Source organism: Dendronephthya gigantea, unplaced genomic scaffold (genome assembly GCF_004324835.1).
Source record: "Dendronephthya gigantea isolate DGI-Jeju-01 unplaced genomic scaffold, DenGig_1.0 000061F, whole genome shotgun sequence".
NCBI classification, from domain to species: Eukaryota; Metazoa; Cnidaria; class Anthozoa; order Malacalcyonacea; family Nephtheidae; genus Dendronephthya; species Dendronephthya gigantea.
In genome coordinates, this window is record NW_021163071.1 from 132,436 (window position 1) to 155,931 (window position 23,496).

At 36.8% G+C, this 23,496-nt stretch overlaps 5 protein-coding genes across 5 annotated transcripts; 4 read left to right on the forward strand and 1 right to left on the reverse strand.

The window, feature by feature from the left end:
* Positions 1 to 7: 7 nt before the first annotated feature.
* LOC114530272 (probable 28S ribosomal protein S16, mitochondrial) lies at positions 8 to 1,542 on the forward strand. Its single transcript, XM_028551871.1, has 4 exons — positions 8 to 161; positions 672 to 742; positions 932 to 989; positions 1,064 to 1,542. Exons 1-4 carry the CDS (start codon positions 36 to 38, stop codon positions 1,178 to 1,180), a joined length of 372 nt encoding a protein of 123 aa, XP_028407672.1. The 5' UTR covers positions 8 to 35; the 3' UTR covers positions 1,181 to 1,542.
* Positions 858 to 3,250, reverse strand: LOC114530270 (ethylmalonyl-CoA decarboxylase-like). Its single transcript, XM_028551869.1, has 6 exons — positions 2,711 to 3,250; positions 2,460 to 2,502; positions 1,785 to 1,960; positions 1,549 to 1,679; positions 1,373 to 1,444; positions 858 to 1,154 (listed from the first exon to the last, which is right to left on the reverse strand). Coding segments are annotated over exons 1-6 (888 nt in total). The 5' UTR covers positions 3,176 to 3,250; the 3' UTR covers positions 858 to 1,153.
* Positions 3,251 to 3,428: 178 nt separating this feature from the next.
* LOC114530295 (THO complex subunit 3-like) lies at positions 3,429 to 8,538 on the forward strand. Its single transcript, XM_028551904.1, has 11 exons — positions 3,429 to 3,530; positions 3,766 to 3,861; positions 3,940 to 4,063; positions 4,320 to 4,411; positions 4,893 to 4,961; positions 5,039 to 5,115; positions 5,915 to 5,995; positions 6,118 to 6,204; positions 6,456 to 6,534; positions 6,861 to 6,971; positions 7,386 to 8,538. Exons 1-11 carry the CDS (start codon positions 3,429 to 3,431, stop codon positions 7,437 to 7,439), a joined length of 972 nt encoding a protein of 323 aa, XP_028407705.1. The 3' UTR covers positions 7,440 to 8,538.
* Positions 8,539 to 9,211: 673 nt separating this feature from the next.
* On the forward strand, positions 9,212 to 16,544 carry LOC114530294 (extracellular tyrosine-protein kinase PKDCC-like). The gene is made up of 5 exons (XM_028551903.1): positions 9,212 to 10,161; positions 14,232 to 14,366; positions 14,711 to 15,146; positions 15,321 to 15,518; positions 15,903 to 16,544. The coding sequence occupies exons 1-5, from the start codon at positions 9,313 to 9,315 to the stop codon at positions 15,983 to 15,985; spliced, it is 1,701 nt and encodes a 566-aa protein (XP_028407704.1). The 5' UTR covers positions 9,212 to 9,312; the 3' UTR covers positions 15,986 to 16,544.
* A 301-nt stretch (positions 16,545 to 16,845) lies between these two features.
* LOC114530339 (caspase-7-like) lies at positions 16,846 to 21,802 on the forward strand. The gene is made up of 4 exons (XM_028551951.1): positions 16,846 to 17,622; positions 18,427 to 18,588; positions 19,179 to 19,880; positions 20,092 to 21,802. Exons 1-4 carry the CDS (start codon positions 17,178 to 17,180, stop codon positions 20,292 to 20,294), a joined length of 1,512 nt encoding a protein of 503 aa, XP_028407752.1. The 5' UTR covers positions 16,846 to 17,177; the 3' UTR covers positions 20,295 to 21,802.
* The last annotated feature ends 1,694 nt before the right edge of the window (positions 21,803 to 23,496 follow it).

A 23,496-nucleotide genomic window follows, 5' to 3' on the forward strand; every position in this document is an offset into this window, starting at 1 on the left:
TTGCTCCCCCCCGGAAATCATAATCATTAAATGCCATGGCGAGAGTTCGAAAGCCTTCTGTCGTATTGCGTTTAGCTCTCTATGGCTGCCCTAATAGACCTTTTTTTCACATCGTCGCGGGAAAAAGAAGGGCAGCTCGAAACAGATATATATACGAACAGGTATGCACGATATTTTCTTATATTTCGAATTTAGAACTTGTATTTTGGTTTAATTTACAAATCAAAAACTAGCCCCCCCCCCTGGCTGCCAGTCACTGATTTAACATTAATCGTTAGTGAGGTGATACACTATTTTACTTTGGATTGTGCAAACTTTGGATCACGGAGAGATTACTATCAGTTAAAGGACAGCATCAAAGTGACTCATGCCCATACCCAAGTTGCCATCCCAAGTAACGAACGTTTTCAATCCACCTGTCCTATCTTGGGAACATCATCAAGGCAATCAATAAAACAGTTGTGTGAAGTTTATAGAAAAAATAAGTTCAAGCATCACACAATCTGATTATTTTGGTAGCTTTTTAGGGCTCTGGTTCCAAACTTGTCTTATTGGGGTTTTTCCACCCATGCTGTTTGGATGTTCAGCTTTTGACCCTCTTTGAGACCATTGCAACAAAACTAAGATTTTTTATTTCATAGGATGTAACTTAATTATTTCTTAATTATTAGCTTGGCGTTTATGATCCAATGCCAAATGAACATAATGAAAAAATTGTGAGTCTAAATATTGATAGGATAAAGTAAGTATGGGTCATAACTTTTTAATGTTTCCTCATAGAATACTATTTATGCTGAATGATCAATTAATTCAGACACAATTCATCATAGCAATATCATTATAGCAATATCATTATAGAAATGTGCAACCATCACTGGTAAAATATTCAAACATTTCATTTATTCTATATTAAATATTTCTCTTGACATAGATACTGGCTTGCCCATGGTGCAGAACCAAAGAAGCCTGTGTCAGTTCTTCTAGGTTTGGTAAGGAACATAGTGCATTATTTCATTTATTTACATTAAGAAGGCATTTCAATTTTTTGTTGATGCATATTCAGGCTGGAATTCTTCCGGTCCATCCCTACAGCATTGAGGTGGCAAGACGGAATCGTGAGAACCCTAAAACAGGTGGTAATGAAGATAGCATTCCTGAAGATGAAGAAGAAAGTGATTAGAGAAAGAATAAGAGGGATGAAGAAGATACAGGGGGCTAGAGGTGGGGACATGAGGATAAAATCAAAGGAATAAAATGAAACCTTGGAGTAGCAGCAAAACTGTCCCTGCAAACTAGCCTTGAGGGTGCCTGAAGATCGATTTAAATACAAAAAAATTGTATATACATTCAGCCAAACGAATTAACTCCTTACTATTTATGCTTTAGGTTTTTTGAAAGAGCCTTCAAATTATGTTCACTAGCCCACATTGTTTTAAATATAGCCCTAGAAAAAAAGATTATTATCAACAATTATAAGGGACTTCGAATTGTGAATGTTTCCACTCCACTAGTGGTTATTTTAGGATGCAAGGAGTGTGGAAATTAAACCTTTCAAATTCTAATATTTCCTCCAGTGGTTTCATGTTTCCCACGATGCATTTCTTTGTTGACTGTATCACTGCAGGTGGGTGTTTTATATAAGGCAACAACCAATCACATACTACACCCTGAACGTTTTCCTGATTGGAAAAAAATTGCCAGAAGTTTGTGGTCAATGCTTTCACATAGAAAGATTTTTATTTCCAGTCAAATGGTTTAACTAAACGTTGTAAGCAACAACTTACTATATCATCAGGTATAATATCATCAACAAGTCCCAAATTTAATGCTTCATTTGCATGAATCTTTTTAGAGGAAGCCAAAATTTTTAAAGCTTCTCGTTTTCCAACTGTATCTACTAACTGACTCGCTCCTCCCCAGCCCGGTGTCACACCCATTCTTGCTTGAACAAAATGAATAACTGAAAGAGAGCGCAGTTGATTTTACAAACAACCGTCAGCATTAAAACCAAAGATGTACCTATTTTAATGATTTTGGAGGCTTGAAGTAAGTCGCAACAATGTTTTAAGCAGGGAGCTTAAAAATTAAGACTGCAACGGAAGGACGACGGCTAAAATAAACTCCTTCGAATCAATAGTCGAAACGAAAACCTGTCATATTATCAATGTTACGAAACTAGTACAATAAGGGTGGGAAAACTCTTATTTGTAAACCGAATTTGAGGTAGAACCTATCGAGGCTTTGAGTATTGACGTTTTACGGAAGACGCAAAAATAGTGTGATTTTGAAAACAGCGAGAACGCCGTCTAAAACGTTAAACTCATTTTTAGCTGACGTCCCTATTGCCAACTTTTTACTAGTTAGGAGAAAGCGATCCTATTCTGTGGAATGTTACCATGAATCCTTAAAAACATGTGAAGTTTATAGTGTAAAGTTCTATAACCGGAAATGTTTCCTACCTGCGTTGGCTGCCATCAGCCTGAAGTCACAGCATAGAAGAAGCTAATATAAGAGAAGTGAGGATATTACAAAATAAATTATAAGATGCAAATGTATTGGAAGTGTTGTGCTAAAAAAGGCCTATAACGGTCCAAATTTATTATTTGTCAACGATCAGTCACCGTCAACTGTATTGTATTTGTCAATTCTTCACTATTTCCTCATTTCCTGCCCTTTAGTAATAGTGATTGTCCGAAAATTATAGACTTGCCTCTGCCCCTCCTCCAAGAGCTTGTCCTTCTGCGACAGCTACAGAAACAAGGGGCAAATATTTCAATCGAAGTATTGTGTCATGCATTAAAGTACACATCATTTCGCCTTCTTCGTGTGTTAAAATATTTCTAGCCACGGCAAGATCAGCACCAGAGCAAAATGTTCTCTGTACGCCTCGAAGAATCACTGCCTTGCCCTCAGACCAATGCTGTAATTCGTCTACAGTTTCCGCTAATTTCACCATCATTTTGCCGCTTAATGCATTCCTGTTTTCTGGATTAGATAAACTTATTAAAGCTATGTTTTGCCCTTGATAATCAAGCCGTTCAAGCAATACATCTCCCCCTCCTAAGTTCTTGAATTTTTCGCGCAAGAAACGTTTATTTTCTCCCGCTAATGCGAGGCATCGAGTCATTGCTTTACCAAAAGACAGAACCCTGTCACTTGCTCTTCGCATGAACATTTTAAACCATACGAGTTAGCTAAAAACTACAAAAAAAAGAATCTCAGCCGTATTTCTATTTTTCCGCTCCTTGAACGGCCGCCATTTGGAAAAAATATTTTTTCCCGTACTTTAACCACGACAACAAATCGCGAAAAACAGCGATGAGATAATAAATTCTGAGAACTTCCCCCCTCCATTCTCCCTTCCCGTCTCCCCCCTGGTAAGATGGTAGGAACTGCTGTAGATAAGTAGCGTGTGCTCAAAAACAAAGATGGACGCCAAAAAGTTAGGATTCGAAGCATATGTGCAAAAAATGCAAAGACATTTTGAGCAGAATTCTAAGATTAGGGATGTCCAGGCACATTCCTCAAAGGTATGCGATAAAGAATATGAACTATGTTTCGCACATTACCCTTCTATATTTCCAGAAAATAATATCAAATTTACACTAAATGACTTTAAATCCATTAATGCCTGCCCTAAATAAATCTAGTAGTTGAAATGAGGTCAGTTACAACACTGTTCATTTATTGAAACTAAAAAATTATGATTAGTTTTATCAGACTCACATCAGTCTGAAAGATGCATGATATGCATTGTATTTCCAGGTTCATTCTGTAGCATGGAGCTGTGATGGTCGCAGGCTGGCATCAGGATCATTTGATAGATCTGTTAGTATTTATACTCTGGATAAATATGGATTGGTAGGTGTTCACACTGAATCTATATTTACTAACTTTAAGACGTTGATAAATACTGAGTATATTTCATGGCTATTCTAGAGTAAAGAAGCTAATTATAGGGGACATACAGAGAGTGTTGATCAGCTATGTTGGCATCCCAGTAACCCTGACATGCTTGTAACAGCTTCTGGGGACAAAACTATTAGAATATGGGATACTAGAGGTAAATGAATATTCTATGGATTTAATATAAAAGCTGATTCTACCCAGTGGAAAATGTTATGCAGCAGCTTTTTGGGATGAAAGAAACAAATTTTATAGCTACTTGCTACTCAAGATAATCAAACCAAAATGCATCATTTGCAATAGTTCTCTACTGCATGTTTTGTTAGTGAATCTGATAAGAAGTATCTGTGTTCAGGAAAGTTGGTGTGCATAGGGTGTCTCTTTTAACATTGAACACTTTAATGTTTTCTCAGCTGGTAAATGTGTTAATGTTGTCAACACCAAAGGTGAAAATATTAATATCTGCTGGAGTCCAGATGGGAACACTATTGCAGTTGGAAACAAAGTAAGTTCCTGTTATTTCCTTGTTCAAGAAATTGTTACATAATGTACAAGTGATTACTGGAGCAATATATACATCACAAGATATCCGGGCAAAATAAAACTCAGCTATTTGGTGTTTCACAGGATTGAGTTTAACAAAATTGACATATTTAACTGCTGTGCCACTCAGGTTTGGAATTAATACTCCCCTTGTGATTAAGAATATAATATTTATCTGCAATGTCAATTATTGAAAATCATCCCCAGGTTTATTAACTGTGGACAATCAGCCTTTACAGATAAATTGCAATGCAATAAAACTAATTTTAGTTTGCTAGGTAACATGATTAGCTGGTGAAAAACTTTATCTAGTTTCTTTTTATCTAAAATTGCTAGTTTCTAACCTTCACAGTGTAATGATTGCTGTATCAGATAAATTACCACATAAACTCTTCAATATAACAATTTAAAATCTTTGATTGGTATATTTTCTGATTTTAAAGGAAGACCTCATAACGTTTGTAGATGCAAAAACTTACAAACCAAAATGCGATGAACAATTTCGTTTTGAGGTGGGTTTACTGTATATATATATTTTTTAGAAAAAATATCATTATTCAGCAACTTAATTTATGTTCTAAATTTTTAGGTCAACGAAATATCGTGGAATAATGACAACAATTTATTTTTCTTAACAAATGGTCAAGGATTTATAAATATTTTAAGGTTCGTCGTTGTTGATGAAGCTGCCTAAAAACGCGACAGAAACGTACAATAGTCTTTACTCAAGAATCGTTTTTTAAAAACTGTTTCAACTCCTTTAATATAGGCGGTCTTTCGGACAGGTTGAAAATTTGCCCAGAAAAGGGCCTGTGGAGAAGGAAGTCACTTAGCCTCACTTTATTAAATCTAAATTTGCAGTCAGTTAAATCCCCAATTGCAGTTATCCCCAAAATATTTATCACATTTTTTATTTGCAAACAATCCAAAATTTCGTGTTTCATTGCGACCCCTAAATGAAAATCACCAACTGCTATATTGTTTCCAACTTTTTAAGTAGAATTTTATTTTTTCACTATCCCGAAGAAATCGTCGATATTTTTATAAGGAGTGCCGTTTTTTGACCGCGTTTGACTAACTACTGATTTGTATTATCCGAATACATGCATGCTTAACTCACTACTCCTCTTGATTATAAAAAGTACGTCGACTTGCGGTCCGAATTCATATTTTAGCATTTCCTGCAATCTGATTGGCTACGCGAGCGGTCCGTATGAGGCCGTACGGACCGCGCGAGATATAAAAGCACAGAGCCAACGCTAAGATATGAATTCGGACCGCAAGAAAAAAATAAAGCTATTATTTAACAGTTTAGTCGGTCCGTATAGGGAAATATTTCCCTCGGTCTCAATATTTTTCTATCCGAACCTCGCAGCTGGTAAATAACATATATTTCTTATAGTAATATTGTATTGCTCTTTGGTATATATATTGTATATATTTTTCCCCCTTCTTTTCCATCTAGTTATCCAGAGCTAAAACCACTACAGACGCTTCACGCTCATCCAGCCAACTGTATCTGTATCAAGTTTGATCCGACTGGGAAGTATGTTTAACCTAGTTCACTGGTTTATCTATGCATCAAAAGCCATCTCATATTTCCCGAATGAAAGACTGTCGTTTTCATGGAACAAGAAGTGATGAATTTATCTATGTTTCCTCTTTAAGATACTTTGCAACAGGGAGTGCTGACGCTCTCATGAGTCTTTGGGACCTGGATGAGCTCGTCTGTGTTAGAACGTTTTCAAGATTAGAGTAAGTTTTCCTTAGTATTTCAGAGAGTCATTCTCCAAAATATTTTCGAAGGAATGTGAAACTAACACTTCTACAGGTATTTTGTGTTTTATATAGTTGTATTGAAGACCATGTTTAGCCGGTCTTAAATGTTGTAATAATATTCGGTCTTAAATGTTGTAATAATTCTTCGCTCTCTTAACAAACCATCTGCACGATTTTTATTTTAAAATTGGCCAAATCATTGATCAACTAATATGCTATATTTTCAGTTGGCCAGTACGAACCCTGAGTTTTAGTTATGACGGACAAATGATTGCTTCTGGCTCCGAAGATCTACTTATTGATATCGTAAGTGATGGAAATCGACCCTTTCGATAATTATGTTACAATATTATCGTAACTAATTCTGTGACTAACTATAATTAAAAATTAGTCACCTTATACAACTTGCCTCTCCTGGTAGAGATATTAATCGGTTATTAATACCTTGTGCACCATACCCCTGGCCCACACCCACGCACTTCTGCTACCGGCACGTCTGTACCCAATGATAACCAGTTTCCCCATTATTTTATAAGCAGGGGTTTTTAACAGGCATGTTCCGTGCACACGTAAATGTTCACAAATAATAGCCCGCCCTAGGCTGTATTAAATTATTTTTACCTGTTTTTCAGGCTATGGTAGAAACAGGAGAGAAGATATGCGATGTTCCTTGTACGGCTCCCACATTCACGTTAGCCTGGCATCCCAGAAAACATATCTTGGCTTTTGCTTGTGATGATAAGGTATGTGATATTAGTTTAATATGGTTGTGTTGCAGTATATCTAGTGTTGTTCTGTGGACGTAACATATCTTCCCCGCACCCATGCAGCCTGAAGGCTATACTGAATATGTATTAAAATCTGTTGCTAAGCAAAGTGAGAAGACGGAGATGTTTCAAAACAAGACGCTTATATAAAATAGTCTGTTTCGTGAGAAGACTAAAAGAAGACGTCAGATCGTCTCAAAAACCACTTGAGCCGACATTTAGCCTGCAGTTAGTGCCCTCCCTCCAGTGAACTCTTCTTTGAGTTCACTGCCTTCCTCTAATCCCCATATACCCCTCAATTGAGCCTGCTACTCTGCGGTTCTGGCCTGGACGCGGGTTGTGAGAAGCCCTGCTTCTACCGGTTAAAAACTGATATTCTGATACTTTTAGGATAAACATGATCGTGATGCTGGAACTGTCAGAATATTTGGTCTCCCAAGCTAACGACCATGACCCTGAAGGTAGTAAATAATGACTTAAAAACTTTAGGACTTCTACTATAGTCTTTTCACTCTTGTGAGCCTGTTGCACATCGAGGTGAAACTGCTTTCAAGGATTTTTTTTGTCTTTGACCCAAAAGAGTTTCAAGGAGATATATGATAAGTTTGGATAATCTCGAAGATCTTAGTCGCTACTACGTCAGACTGCTACGTTGTTACTCGGAGCAAAATAAAGGGAATTTCGTTGTAGAAAAACTACAACCAAACAATAGCTCTTCATTTGCAATATGAAGTCGGGAAAAATGTTTGGCTCCGCGATACGAACCGCTTATTCTCTACAACACGATTTCAAACTGTATAATCTTTATGTGTAATTAAGTTAGTCACAGCATGTGTCATTACGGAAATTAGTTCGCTTCCCGGATGATATTCAAAACTAACAGAATACTGTCTCTGTAATTAATTCATTCACATTTTCTAAATGTTCTTTGAGAAAGCTGAAGTCAGTAAGGCTGAGGTCAGCAGTGACAACGGGTACGACTACGAGTAGGATTCTGTACTGAGGAATTCGTTATAAACAGAGCCAAAATAAGCGCTGTTTGCTTTTACGCTGTGTGCAAAAGTCGCAAAACTCGTAGTCGTTGAACTTTTGTCCATCGGAAATTGATTCACAAACTTGTACTCGTCGACTGCGAGTTTTGCCGAATCGAAATAAACGTACTCGAAGTCACAGCTAAAGCTCGCTAATATGGCGAAGACAGCAGCAGCAGTGTCCGTCAGGTGGAAAGTGTGGGGGACACTCTGTCAACTACACCCACTGCCAGATACTGGTCTTTTAAAAGAAGTTTGATGACTTTTATCTTATATTTTATCGAAAAAATTTTAATGATTTTAAAAATATCCATTTTAATCGAAGTGTGGGGTTCAGGAGATGATTTAACAGTCCCAGATGTGCCGGGCTGTTTATGACAAGCATGAAAACGTGGGGTTTTTTATGACAAGTTTTACTGATAAGGCATTAAAACTAATTTTCCCCGTCTCTATGGGCAACATGCTATAACTTTTTAACAAGAAAATGTTATACATAAATACATACATACTTAATTACAAACACTTGGAAAAAAGAGTCGTCCATATAAGACTGTCTGTCTTCATTTTGTAAGTAAATGTGAAAACAATTTCTTTGAATCAGTTTCCTCGGACACTTCAAACTGATAGGAAATCAAAACTGGGTATTGTTAATTGGATCAGATCTTTCACAAATACCTGTATTCGCTAAGCGGTAAAGAAAACATCTTTCGGCTTTCGCTATGTAAGTTTAAGTTAAAAAATGATTGTCTTGCTTCCTCCAGTTGATGAAGGTCATGCATGGCGGCCATATTGGAGGTGGCCATATACCAATATGGCGGTCTTTTGCTCCAGTCAATCCATAGCAAATATTATACTATTCTGACCTTTTTCTCAGATCAAGGTCGATACTTTAATATTAATAAAGGTTATGTTTGGAGATTGAGTTTCCGCGAAATAATTATCGAAATCGTGAGGAATTTTTCGTGTGTTTGTTTTGGCTTATAGCGTGAATTCGAGGTGCAGCCAACAACATCCGAGGTGTTAATACACGCCTTTTAAGATCTAATCCAAAAACCAAACAAACTTGATCAGACAACGTGTTGGACGTTTATCAACACTTTGCTTAGTGGGTAGTTACAATTAACATCATAATTAATTCTTGCGTCACGTGACGGGTAACTAATTCATTAAGCAAGTGTCATATCAAAATAATGTTTCCTCGGTCGCGATGTAGTCGAGTGTAGAGAGTCGGCTGTATTGGAAGTCGGTCTTCGCTTGGGTGGATCTTTCTCCTGGAAGACCAAGGTATGTCGACTCGTTCGTGCTGTCGTTATGGACGCCTCACGGAGCGTTTGCTGTGGATCGCTTGCTGTGTTGCGTGCTCTGTTTGCTTAATATGCGTGTTCCTGAGCTTATATTATCTTGAAGACCACCATGATATACTCGCGTGCCAGGGAGGGACAAAAGCCGGCGACACAGTGAACTATAGAACTCTATTCAAATCATACGAAGTAGAGAATCTATCTGACAGAGATTCAACGAATTTCCAGGAAGTTATAGCCGAAAATATTGCGCTTAAAAGGACCGTGAACCGACTGGCAAGTGAAGGCTTTCGAGTTCTTTCAGACAGATCGGGTAGGTTGCCGCGATATGAAGAGAGAGTTAGATACATCCAGGATATTCAAAATGAACAGCTTGGACGAACTATTCGCGAACTGAGGAAGCGTGGACCGTTTAAAGATATGCCAACGAAGTATTCTGGCATTGCCGAGACATGGCAGGAGCGCAGCCTGAAATTTATCATCGGCGAGTCACCGAGATTTGGACAGGAAAATCTGAGACAGGATACAAACGAGATTTCTCGTGTACAGGAAACCTTGGGTTCCTATCGTGATAACGGCCTTGGTTGCCAAGAAATATCACAGATCATCGTCAAAGAAGAGCTAGGCAGGGGGTACACAAAACTAACCCAACGCGGTGTTTATAATGGACTTGATGTTGCAGTGAAGAGTGTAGGATTGGATTCGACCGATATCAATACCTGCGTGCAAGAAAAACGAGCGAAGTTGCGTTCTGATTGCTTGCTGTTTTCAAGATATAAAGTCATGAAGGAACTGCTGCTCTACCAACAGTTGAGCCATCCTAACGTCATTAAGGTAAGTTGTTTGATAAGCTATTGTAGCTGCCTAAAGGGATTAATGAAATTTGAATGTTAGAGTAAATGCCTTTCGTCAGCCGCTCTTTCCAACTCATCTAAAACGAATTTGTTACCTTTTTTATTTTCGAGCATTCGGTTAAAGACGCTGAAAATAAACTCGCAGAAGCTAGGAAATATATTGTTTATTATCTCGATTGTATTTGAATCTATATAATATTTGAAACTTCGAAGCGTTCTACTCAGCCATTTTAAAGTGGCACTTCAAGTTTTGCATATCGCCGCCTCAAATTTCTGTTGTAAAAAAACGTACAGTTCACAATTATTGTATACATGGACTATATGCGCGCCCTGAGCTGGTTATATTTATGAGTTGCATGCGAACAACGACAACGTATAAAAAATTCCCGGGACGGCTGGGCAAATTGAAAATTAGATTTGATATAGAATATATGCGTGTTTACTAAATTTCCATCTAAATACAGCGACATATCTCAAATAGGAAGTTGCATGCCTTTTTAAAACGCATGTGTTAATGGCGTTATTTAAAACAAATACACTGTTTCGAGTATTTATATCGGCTTCTTTAGTTTAATATCAAAAATTAGCGACTGACTGTCTCTTGTATAAAAGCCAAAAGCAAGGAGAGAACTAGAAATTCCTTTTGACTATTGCAAAACAGAAAGCTCGATACTCAATGTTAGCTATTTTTCACTTTCTACTTTTTCAACGTCTCAAGTCTTCATCTCAAGTCGACGTCTTCATTAAAACAGATTGGTAACATTTCATGAAATGATTTACGATATCCTATTCTGTCAATTGACTCAATTTTCAATAACAAAGCCCTAAATGTCCTGTTAACACGAAACATATTTCGTTTACATTACAAAACTTTGGCAATTTGTCTTCATTTCCTCTTCGCATCATCTTTGCTCCAAACAGGATATAGTTTGCTGTTAATATGTGAATAATGTATTACGGTTGCTCCCTAATGCTTAGCAATAATTCACTAATTGTACAGCTATTAGTCTCCTATCGCTTTTATCTACATGCATGTTAATAAGCTGTTTTATCTTGGCTTTCGAGCGCGCGGCTGTTGCATGTTTTCTTCTGCATATAATTATATATACTCTCAGGAAAATGCCTTTTTACATGCTTTAATGTGATGTTCTGTAATAAATTGTCTTGGTTTGTGACTTTGTGTGTCAATTAAAGTTTTGTATAAAAGAGCTAAATTGATGCTCCTGGTAACCAACATATGCACCACGTTTTAGATAAGATGTCGTCTTTGGTGTATAGTTTATTTCGCGGTTTAGTTTAGTGCTCTCTTTAATTTTCTGTTTCTTTAACTTTGTATTCATTCAAAAAGGAGAAAATAGTATGAAATTTTGCAATTGTATATACTATAAATATATAGGATACAGTATACCACATCATCTGCTTTATGTAACATTTCATTCCTGTCTCGCAGTATAGAAAAGCATATCCGCTTCATATTTTAACACATTAAATTAAATTTACAATTCTGAATACCTTTCATCCCAAAAATAACCTCCGACTGCTTCAAAATTACCTTTACGCATCTCTATAGTTTTGTTTAAAAGCGCGTTATAAGGTTATAGAGTATATTGTATATTGACCCTACATCTTTGAAAGTTGCAGCTTGAGTTGCAGCATATTTGCGACGAAAAACAGACGTGTTCTGGGGTAAAAATAACTACCAATACTTTTCATTTCACTCAGCATTTTAGCTAAAATCACCGGATGTGAGGCATACATTTGAAAAATACTGTTCGAAGCATTGTGAATATCGATTAACTGTTAACGCGTTCTAAGGTTGCGTGCAGATAAAATTAGGAAGCTTATCGAATAATTGACAGCAATCGCGTTCAGCTTCAACCTTGACCGTATGTGAAAAATAGTTTATAGTTTCATTAGTTTTCGAAATTTTTAAGCTCAGATTATCTGCTAGAAGATTCGTTGCACTTGCCTGTCTCAGTCTTCAAATAGATTCTACCCCCGCTGGCCGCTGCAATTTTTGCCTTATATATAAATATACATATTGAAATTGAAATTTTCAATTTCATAGGTTGAAATTTTCTATTTTGGTTTTTAAAGGACGCTGAGTCCAGATAGGAATCGCTTTGAAAACAGCCCCAGGGGGATGCAAACGTTTTGACAAATTTATCAAGTCGTCAACAGCATTTCCTTGATATCATATTCACTATGTTGCAAATGATTTATAGAAGCCATTTCTGTTGTGCGCGAAAGTCTGCCAAGATTGTCTCCTCCGAAAACTAAACAGATGGATTAAAATATGCGGCACTGATAAGGCATGGAGACTTAAAATCATTATACAATCCAAACATTGTTATCAATAAACACAGGAAATTTAATATCCTTCATCTTTTAAAAGCATATTTTGTCTGCTTTTATAATTGTCATACTCGACATGCGCGAAAATTAAATTACCTAATGATGTGAAACACACCACTGGAAATCATCCTTTTAGTAGCATATTTTTTAATTATGTTTAAATGCAAGTACAAATATCGTGATTTAAACGTAAATTGTTGCCATTGTTAGCGTGATTGCGTTAATGAGTGTGAAAATATGTCGGAAATAGTATGGACCGCCCCACTATATGCGAATGGAAATTGCCAAAGCCCCCTGCTATATATTATATGCATGCATATGGTAACATTTGCATATATTATCAACATAAATTTGCGCCTCTGTCCCTTGTTTTCGTAACATTTCTCTCGTGGGTTTTATTGAAGTGGTGAAATAAAACGACCGAAAAGCGTTTTGATACTGAAGAACGAAACATTTTTTAACGAAATAGTCATAATTATCTGTTTATCAAAACAAAAAAGTAAACTACTTAATGTTTTCAAGAGATTTTAAAGTCGAGCGTTTTTATTAAGGCTAGTTTCCACTCAGGAAGATTCCCCTTTGAATCGGACAGGACAGGGAAGTTTCGTTTGTATAAACACCGCCTGAGAACTCACCGACAAAGGAAATTTTCCTGTCCGTTCCGATCCAAAGCTGATTTTTCCTGAGTGGAAACTAGCCTTTAGCCTGTGACGGGTCAAATGTTTATTAGGGTACTTCAAGACGCTACTGCCATATCAGTTTATATTAAGATCAGTCCTGACACTACAACGATAGGTCGTTATATGGTGTGCTGTAAAATCGTCACCTATAATTAACATAGATCGAAAGCCATGTCCATGAGTTCGTAATAGTTTATAATAGTAAGCACCAATAAAAAGGCAATATAGGCAATAATGACTTGAATATTTCTCGGAAGCCGGCCGCTTTGTTCGTTGAGATTTTTTTTTTTTTGGTTGCCTGAACAATGCCGATAAGCTTTAATTTCCGCCCGCCGTTGAGAGGTAAACATATAAATCAATCTGAACTAAACGATTATATGTTAATTTTTCTCAAATGAGTGAGCTAAATGCACCGTGGAAGTTTATTTATACCGTTAGTGTTGTCTGCAATGTAAGTCCTAATATGTCTGTTTCCAACTTTAACATCCAGCGAAACGAACCTATTTTTGTTTCCTCTGACTCTGTGTATAATCTGGTAAAGATGAGGAGATCGCAACGAAGCCAAAGGACGATTCTGCGTTTTTTAAGTTCGAATGTAGTTTGTATGCAAATTAACCTATTTTAAATCACATGGTCTGAAATGGTTAAGTTTATTGGCTATTCAATGGTCACAACATCTGAAACTCATGGGTTAATATGCATACAAGCTGAAGTCTAATCCCGCAACGAAATCAAAACTGGTAAATAATCTCAGAATTAAGCGCGAATTAATTAACTACAAAATGAACATGCATTGAGGAATAAAGGTGTGCTAGGTTATGATTGATAAAAGGCCCTAATTAATTCTGGGCTTTAGGGCACAGAAAAAGCGGTTTTCTTTCTAAAACTGTATTCTCCTAGAGAAACGGTCGCTCAAAAATCTACTGTAAGTGTATTAAATCAGGCATGGTAAATCTACAGGCTCTTTTCGATATTTTTATTGCTATTTTATTTATTAAATATAATTCTTATTTAGCTGTTGGGTTACTGTTTTCAAAACGACCAGGACTCGGCAGATATACAAAATAGAGGTTTGACGGTTGTAACTGAACTAGGAACTCCGCTGAACCTTATGACTGTGTTGCAAATGGCGTGGCCTCAACGTTTTAGGGTATGTTGGAACCCAAGTAATTACTTAATCATGTTCCGAATGATCAATTGACTGCATGTCAAGATACAGTGATCAATTTATCTTGTTTATTTGTTCTTAATTATTGTTCATGTTTATTTCATCATCAACTGTTCTATATAGCCATTTATTAAAAAAATTCCAACTGTTTGCAATTCAACCAGCCCCATATAAAGCTACAATAACCTAATCTCAAAAATAACCTATTGGGAATTGGTAAAATAGGAATTTCTTAGCACTGTATCGTTGCCTCTGCAAACCCCCATGTCATCATGTATTTCGACATTCCCTAAAGTGTTGTCATATATATATACTCATTATTTTAGATAGCGGTTGGCCTTGCTAGACTTATCAAGTATCTCAGTTCGTCTCCTCTCGGTTCTTTGGTCATCCGTGATTTTCAGTTGATTCAATTTGTCACTATCAACGGCGACCTAAGATTCTCCGATTTAGACGACATTGGCAACGAAGGGCATTCATGTCGCTCAAAACGTGACTGTGTAATTGGTGATCTAACACACAACATAACACTGCCGTGTGTTAAAAATTTCTGTCAGGGTTACAACGAAAAGTGGAATCTCTATAATCTTCAGAGGTTCTATTTTAAAATGTTTCTCCTGCCTGGCTCACCACAGCATGTTTTAGGGGATTTGGAGAACATTGAAAAACAGGCTGCGATGTTAAACTATAACAGTGAGGATTTGGCGAGGGATCTTGAGAGAGTGTTAGGAAGGTTAAGGAGCGGTCAGGGATCTGAGACAGGTACCGAAGTTTCCTTCTGTAAAAGTATGGAAACAGGGTCTCTTTAGCTTTGTTTGCGCACAAAATCATGCACCGTGATAGTTCCGTGTTTCATGCATGCAAACTACATATGAGACACATTAGTTACCTTACAGGAGTTGTAAACATGATTTAAAAATACTGTTTTACTTTCAGAGAAGTACAGACCTCATTACCGATACAAAGCAATACCTCGCGCAGATTTTCCTGGTCGTCATGACTACGAATGTGACCATTCGATATCACTGGTCAACTGTCAGTCTCTGAAATTCGACGAAATTGAGGCTATGAAACAATGCGACGAAGATATAGAGTGCAAAGCTTTCGTCATGTCATATGACAAAACGTGGATCGGTAAGTTCGTAATTATTTTCTCATGGACAGTAATTGGGGTAATTGATCGAATCATAGTTTCATTATTATTCAGTATTTCAGTAAGTCATTATTTTTCAACAATTGTGATGTTGTCAAATGTCCTATATTTGGGTGGCCTTGATTGTTTATTTTATATCTATCATCATTTACCTATGTAAGTTATAACCTCATAAACCATGCATGGGATCTCTAGTTGCATTTTGGGAGGTTATGAAATTTCTCCCCTGACAGAAATCACAGAACACAACCGGGTATGAAGTTAATTCTGCATCATTATTTACTGCACCGCCTGCACGATTTTGGCAATAATTATGCTAGAACATTTTATCACTACTAAAGTGCTTATCTACCAATGGATTTCAGGTTATAAATGGGTATTTTTCAAAAACAACTCCACCGACATGGTGTTCAGTGCTAAAAACATGATCTACATCAAGGTCACGTGACACCGGTTGTGTGAAAACCCGAGACAACAGATCCTGTCAAACGTTTGGCCGTCAAAACACAAGGTCAATGTTCCTAGGGTTAGGTGACACCCAAGGACCCCAGACGAAAGTTGGTTGTTCCGAGATCTTGGACGTGATAGTCGGAGAACTTGCTGAATTGATCTCGAACTCTGAGCATGATTACCTCATTTACCTGGGTCAGTTTTATAGACAACCTTGAATTCACATGTATATGTTTGATTCAGCATCAATATACATGACACGTCGTGTGCGTGCGGTAACAAGCATCCACGTTGAAACGAACAAGAGAAATAAATAAAATGAAAAGAACTGTATTGAATGTCCTACATTTCACAAAGAACGAAATCGAAGATTTATTCGACTTTAAATAATCTTGAAGATAATTTTTGTGCCAAATATCACACAGGCAGTTGGCATCCTTATTGCGTATTTTGCTTCTGGTCGGAATGACGGGCACTTTCGTTATTCAACTCAACTCCATTGTGCCTTTTGCGTCATTAATTTTTGTAGGTAGAATAGAAAACAAAATTAAAAGAGAATTCCATATTATTTTAATGTCGGCATTGTCACGGGGGTGGGCTACTATGAATGTTCGTTAGAACTGTGGTACTTTTTATAATCGCTTCATTTCGTTAATTTTTGTAAAACGAATAACAATCAAAAGGTAAGTAGAACTGACTGGACTGCCACTACAAATAAAATAACGGCCACACTGGTAATAGTCATCAGGACGTGCATGGACCCAGGCAATATTGGGGGGGAAATTCCCCTCCTCTGAGAGACTCCGACTGGCCTGACACTCATGATCGTTATTCAAGAAACATTTTCACAGCGTTTTCGACCGTATGGATGTGGCCTGTCCTTTCATCCCTTCACTCGGAATTATCTACAGCTGATAACATAACGGCATTCAAAAATGGCAGAAAAATTTAATGAGGTAATGGTTCCTTAAAATAACTGCATTCGGGGAATTGTGGGGATAGGAAATTTTAGACTTCCCCATTTCCCAGAAAGAAGTGTTCGGTTTCTTCCGTAAATCTTCGTAGCCTTCGAAGTTCGAAGTCTGTTGTTTTGTTTTCGTCGATACCGAACGTGGAGGGAGGGTCGAAACCTTCCTGCTCTGCAGAGAAAGACTTAAAGAAAAGATGCCATATGCAAGTTTGATATAAACATGGCTCCAACAGGAAACAATTACCGAAGGTTACTAAAAGATATAGCAGATAATTTAACATTCAGTGATGTCTGCTCCCTAAAATTTGTCTGTCGAGGACAAATCGGCGCTGCTGCACTGGATAAAGTACCCAATAGCGAGCCCTTAAAGTTGTTTAAACTGCTGGAAGAAAGACAATTTATTACGGCCGATAATTTAATATGGTTACGAGGAATTTTAAAACAAATACAACGCGTCGATTTGGTTTGCAAAATACCAGATGAATTTTGCCAACCGATTTCTGGTGATATGGTCGATAGTGGGGCAGGGTTTGCTGCTAATGCAATGTCCAGTTCAGTGGCCAGTCAAGATCTTGTGTCGCCGTATGTTGTATTGTTGAAAGCAGTGGCTGATGAACTGACAAAGGAGAATGTCAGTGAAATGAAGTTCTTGCTTGATGTGCCAGGTTTGCTACTTTTGTATGTATGTATGTATGTATGTATCACAGAAAGATTGTTTTGTGTGGGTATACTGGGAAGTCTGGTGTGAGATCCAAGTGTCATAGGCAAAATTTTGTGGTTACAATAACATGAATAAACATTAAAACAATAATTGAATTCCATTTTCAAATAATGTCAACGATTATCAACCCTCAGTAGGTTATTATTAACTTAAGCCTAAAAAAGTTGGCTTTGACAAATTACAGCTTGATAATTTTTCATATCTTGTTCAACTTTATTCAATAAATGTTAATTATAAGGCATTTGATATTTTGGTCATTTGGATGGACCAGTACAATTTAATTTTTGAATGGTTGAATCAGATGTTGTAATTAATCTTCAAAATTCTTTAGCATGTTGCATGCAGTGGTACCTATATGAAGTAGATAGTAGACCTCCCAATTTTATACTGCTGTACCAGGTCTTAAGATTCTTACACAGCCAAAAATTGTTCAGGTTGTTGTATCAGGAGTGAAAAATGTGTAGCGCCCTGTGAACAGTATTGTATTTCAAAACCTAATGTATTTCAAAACCTAATGTATTTCAAAACCTAATGTGTTTCATAACCTTCAATTATTATCACCATGGGTCGTCTGTTGTCAAAGTAAAATATCCAAGGGTGGGGTGGCAGTGGGGGGAATCCTCCAGATTGCCAAACATCTTAACTAAGCTGTGAAGATTGAAGTGTAACTGTAGTTTCTATTAATATCTATTTTTAACTAACTGATACAGTATGTTTATCATTAACTGATATGTGGCTGTCTTCACAGATGGTATAGGTGAGAAATTGCAAGATGGTCAGAGTTTGTTGACCCACCTTGAAGGCAATGGAAAACTCTCTAAAGACAACTTCTCTGATTTGAAGAATTTATTATCTGATGTATATCGAATGGATTTAATAAAAAAGATAGAGGATTTCTCTATCAATGAAGGTATGAAAAAGTGGGGTCCTTCCCCTCTATACATTTTCAATATAAAGTATTGTAGTTACACACTAGCATTTGCATCTCACATGTAATTCCATACTTCATAGTTTTTCCCCCTTTTAAATATCTGGTTCCATTCATGATCTCAGGCAGGATCTAGAACTGGGCATACAAATTTTGCCTTTCTGGGCTATAATATCAATGAGTACACTGCCCTTTTCATTGGGTACCTGTATTTCCTAGCTGCACATTTTATATATACTATTTTATAAAATTCATAAAATTTTACAGTCATAGCTAATAGCAATTGTAAAAATATAGAAATGATGTTTTGTTGTGCAACTCAGTTGCTGAAAGATAGACTCCTAGTGCAGCTAACAGAACTCACAATAAACTAAGCATAACTGTGACCTCTCTAGACTTTTCAATGGCCCTCAAAAAGGTTTCCAAATACATGTCCAAAAAACTGTCTTAAATCAAAATTGGCCGAGATTCTTTTTGACATTTGAAATGTACTCCACCCCCCTTGCTTTTGAGATAGTTGAAAGCCTCCCCCCCCCCATCTTATTAGCTATATCTTATTTTTTTGTTCACAGAACGACCACCCTCTAGAAGAGACCCAGCCTCATGCTACAAGATGAAACCTGGCAAACACGGTTTCGCTCTTATCATTGACAACCAAACGTTCAAAGGCTTCACGAAAGACGAAGGAATAACTTTGCCAGAGCGAAAAGGCTCGAGTGTCGACTATCAAAATTTAAAGGAACTGTGGGGACTTCTCGGCTTCACGGTAGAAGCACATCGAAATTTGGGAGCTTGGGAAATTTACGATGTGGTCAAAGAGATGGCAGAGAAAATTGGCAAAAATCTTGGTTCGTCGTGCTTCGTGTGTTGTATAATGACTCACGGTGCCATGGGAAAGATTTATGGTTCTGATTGCAGACATCTTGAAATCAAAACTATCACCGATTTGTTCAAAGCAACCAAATGTCCAGCTTTGGAGGGAAAGCCCAAGTTGTTCTTCATTCAAGCATGTAGAGGGACACAGCGCTTGGGAGCGACTGAGACAGGTTGGACTGACACCGCCGCTGGGGTGGAAAATACAACAACGCCAGGGACTGGTGGGACAACGACTACAGAAGAGACAAAAACCAATGAAGACGCAATCCCAATGGGTAAAACCACAGCAGCAGCAGCAGCATATGAGGATCAATATGATAATATTAATAATTCAAAATTCCGTCAAAATGCTGACCCAAACGAACCACATTTTCTGCTCGGATATTCAACAGCCCCAGGTACTCTTTTCCGTAAATATAAAAAAAACAGTTTCAAATCGTTGTGAATTCCTTGTAGTTGAATCTCACTTGCCCAAGGCCAAATGATAGAGCTTTGGGCTTTGAAATCACCAATGTGATAATTATGCTAACTATATGCTAATTTATAGGTTATGTACCTATCTTAGCTTCAGAAGTACTGATGTTATGCTAACCATATGCTACTTTATAGGTTATGTAAGCTTCAGAAGTACTGATCATGGGACATGGTACGTAAACGCTTTGGTGTCAATTTTTAGCGAATTCTACAAAACCGAAGATGTTATGCACATGATGCTTCGTGTAAACAACAAGGTGAGCGATGCCTATACCAAGAAAGGTTACAAACAGTGTCCAGCACCTGTTTTTACCCTCGCAAAAAAGGTCTTCTTCTGAAGCGACGCGAATGTTAAAATGCATGATAAAATGAAATAAACTTTCGATTTAAATGCATGTTAAGATAAGCCACATTATATATAAGTCACATTATCTTGTAGTTTTTCACAACTTTACTTCACTTACATTTGTTATGAAACGTATATTTGTTAAGTATGACGCATAAAATATAATCATGTAAAGTGCTTATAGTGGAATTCGTACTTAGGTATATAATATGCAAGAATTGTAGGAGCAATTTTAATGGACCGATCGTAAATGAAATTTCATAGATTCATGTGTAAAATGTTAGGAGGATTGTAAGAGGTGTTTTTTGTAAGTGTGGAACCCAAGGAAGCGTTATTTCTAATAATAGAACGGCTTTTTTTGTAATTTCTACGTAAATTGGTAAATTGATGGAAGATATTTTATTTGTGAATCTTGAAATTGCCGTTATATTTTTCATAAAGTATGATCAATACCTCGGCCAGCACCCTTAGCGCCATTTTTAATGTAGTGAATTAATTTGAAATATTAAAACAATGTTTTTATACAAGCACATGTAGTACATTTTGAAGTGCATGCATTTTGTCAGGAATATTATTATAACTGCAGTGTTACACTATGCTACTTTCCTTGCAACTTGCAATGCAAGTCTACTCCTGAGGCATCTAAAGTTGTCAAATACGAACATTTCTTACGATCGATAACGTTTTCTTAGCATTGCGAACACTCTTAACGAATCAAAATCCCTCAAAATTATAATTGCATTGTAAGTTGCAAGGAAAGTTGCATAGTGTGTTACGGAGTGGCGTCGCCAGCTTGATAAGTGGCGAATTAAAGGAGGCATATTCATATTGACTGTTTTAACGCTCTTTGAACATGTATGAATACCCACTTATCGATGCTGCCGACGCCAGTGAATGTAAGTCGAATTTGGTTGTAATATTCCATGTATATGGTAGTGAATATTGTGATTTTTTATGTAAGTCGTGGAAACTATAGGTAGTAGGTACGTTTCACAATTCACACCCTTTTTTGTGATGAAATATCTCATTATTGTCTAGTTTAGTATGATTTTTTTGAAGTGGATTCCAAAAGCTGACGAATTAAAGGAAACCAGTACTATATATGCACATTTTGCGCTATGTGCACCAACATTAAAGAGTTTGCAAAATACAACGGCAACCGCAACGTGCTCATCAGCAATGGCATTAAACCTTTAAAACAAAAGAAAATGTAATGTATATATATGGTCTTAAACGTTGCACATCGCCGTAGTTGTTGAAACTGCATCATGATTTCTACCATTTTCACAGTGCATGATCACCATATGATGACCACGCGGCGGCATTTAATTTATCCAGTTGATGTTGTTTGGATTTTTTTGAAGCAATTTTTCTGATCAACTATATTTATTCGATCTAATAATTGTTTACATAAAGGAAAGAGGAACTACCACTTTTGCTTGAGTACCACAATAAATGAATATATCTTTGTCCTTTGCTGTCGGACGTCATGAAAGATACTTGCGGGTTTTTAAGGTCTTTATGCACGTCAGTATGCAGAGCTAAAACAATCTTATTATATGCATGGAGGTATGCATGGCTATTATATAGTGAAAATTAATTCAAGCTGCCAATAATGAAACTGCAAATTCAAGATTATGTGAGCTGCAATCGCAACCCTTCTGGGGCCAGTTGTATCAAGCCCGTTTAGCTTAAACGGTAGATAGATCAAAATTAAATATTAATAATTAAATAATTAATAATTAGAAATTAAATTCTCTCTTGAATGAGTCAACTTGAATATTATATGCACCGAATATGTAGTTGTAAACAGTATCTTTGTATTAAGGTCGAAAACAGTTAGTTCGCTTGTTGAATAAAGTCAATAAACCATAGACTTACTTTCTATTTTGAACTTACCACCGTTTAATTAGCTAAACGGGCTTGATACAACCGGCCCCTGAGCTATATTCTATACATTTTTGACAACTTTTTTTTATCTTGACCAACACACTGACCTTGTTTTAAGCTTGTTTCAGTTTTCGACGTTTTTCTTCAACCGCAAATACATGGCAGCTTGACGTTTCGTGCACGTAACACTTGAAATCCAAACTAGAAACGATAGCGTGACGTCAATGTTATTACGTTGTCTACGTTATTAGAATGTTTCGCGCTGGCCTTTGACGCCCTTTGGGTCCTTTAACTTTAGCTGATTAATACACAAGTCAGTAATCTTTCTCGATGACGCTATACTGACTAAGGGAGTAAACGCTGTACACACGAAAGGTAAGTTGTATGCTTTTTTTTTGTTATTTATTAAAACTTTGATGTAATTTATGATTAACTATATACATAATTAAAAGAATTCTAAATAAAACTAGATCAAAATTAACTATTGCTTGTTCGAACAAGTATCTAGGTTTACACGTCAAAAATTTGTCAGATGAAGTTAAAATTCTAGGTTTGTAATCGAGGTCACGGGCCAGTTGTTCAAAGCTGGGATAGCGCGAACCCTGGGTTAAATTTTAATCCACTGGCACTGTTTTGGTTTACTGAAGTGCTTCTGAACCGCTGTTCGTTTTAAAACATTTACAAAATATGGCACTACAGAAAATTACATTTAGTCAGAAAATTGTATTTTGTCACTACAAAATATTTATGGAAAATGATATTCAACTTTGTGAACAAGGGTTTAAAAATATCGATGTAAAGATTTCCTTTAACCCAGGGTTATGCTAACCTGCTTTTGAGCAACCGGCCCCACAATTTTAATTTTAGCCAGATAGATAAGGCATGCACTGTTGTGAAACACAACAAACTGTCTGTGTTGTTTCATATTATTGCTTCGTTATGGGTCTGAGCTAAGGGCGTAAGGCAAGGTGCGAGAAAAATCTGAAACATGTCGTAAATTTTAATTTAGGCAATTTTGAAGTTACACATTGTTACGCATTGTTATACACAGACTCGACCGAACATTACTTTTAATTTTTTTCCTAGAAGACTGTACAATTTAATATGTACTGTATACTAAAACTTTCATGTATGTAAGTAAACATTCGTGCATGTGTGTAGAAATTTTGAAACATGCGCACACCTCCCTGCTGTGTACGACATGCATCGTCGTTTTCCGTTCAGTGGCAAAAAGTATATATAAGTAAAATAATGCTTTTTGATTTAACGAATTAGGTATATATTGATCTGGGTCTGACATTAAA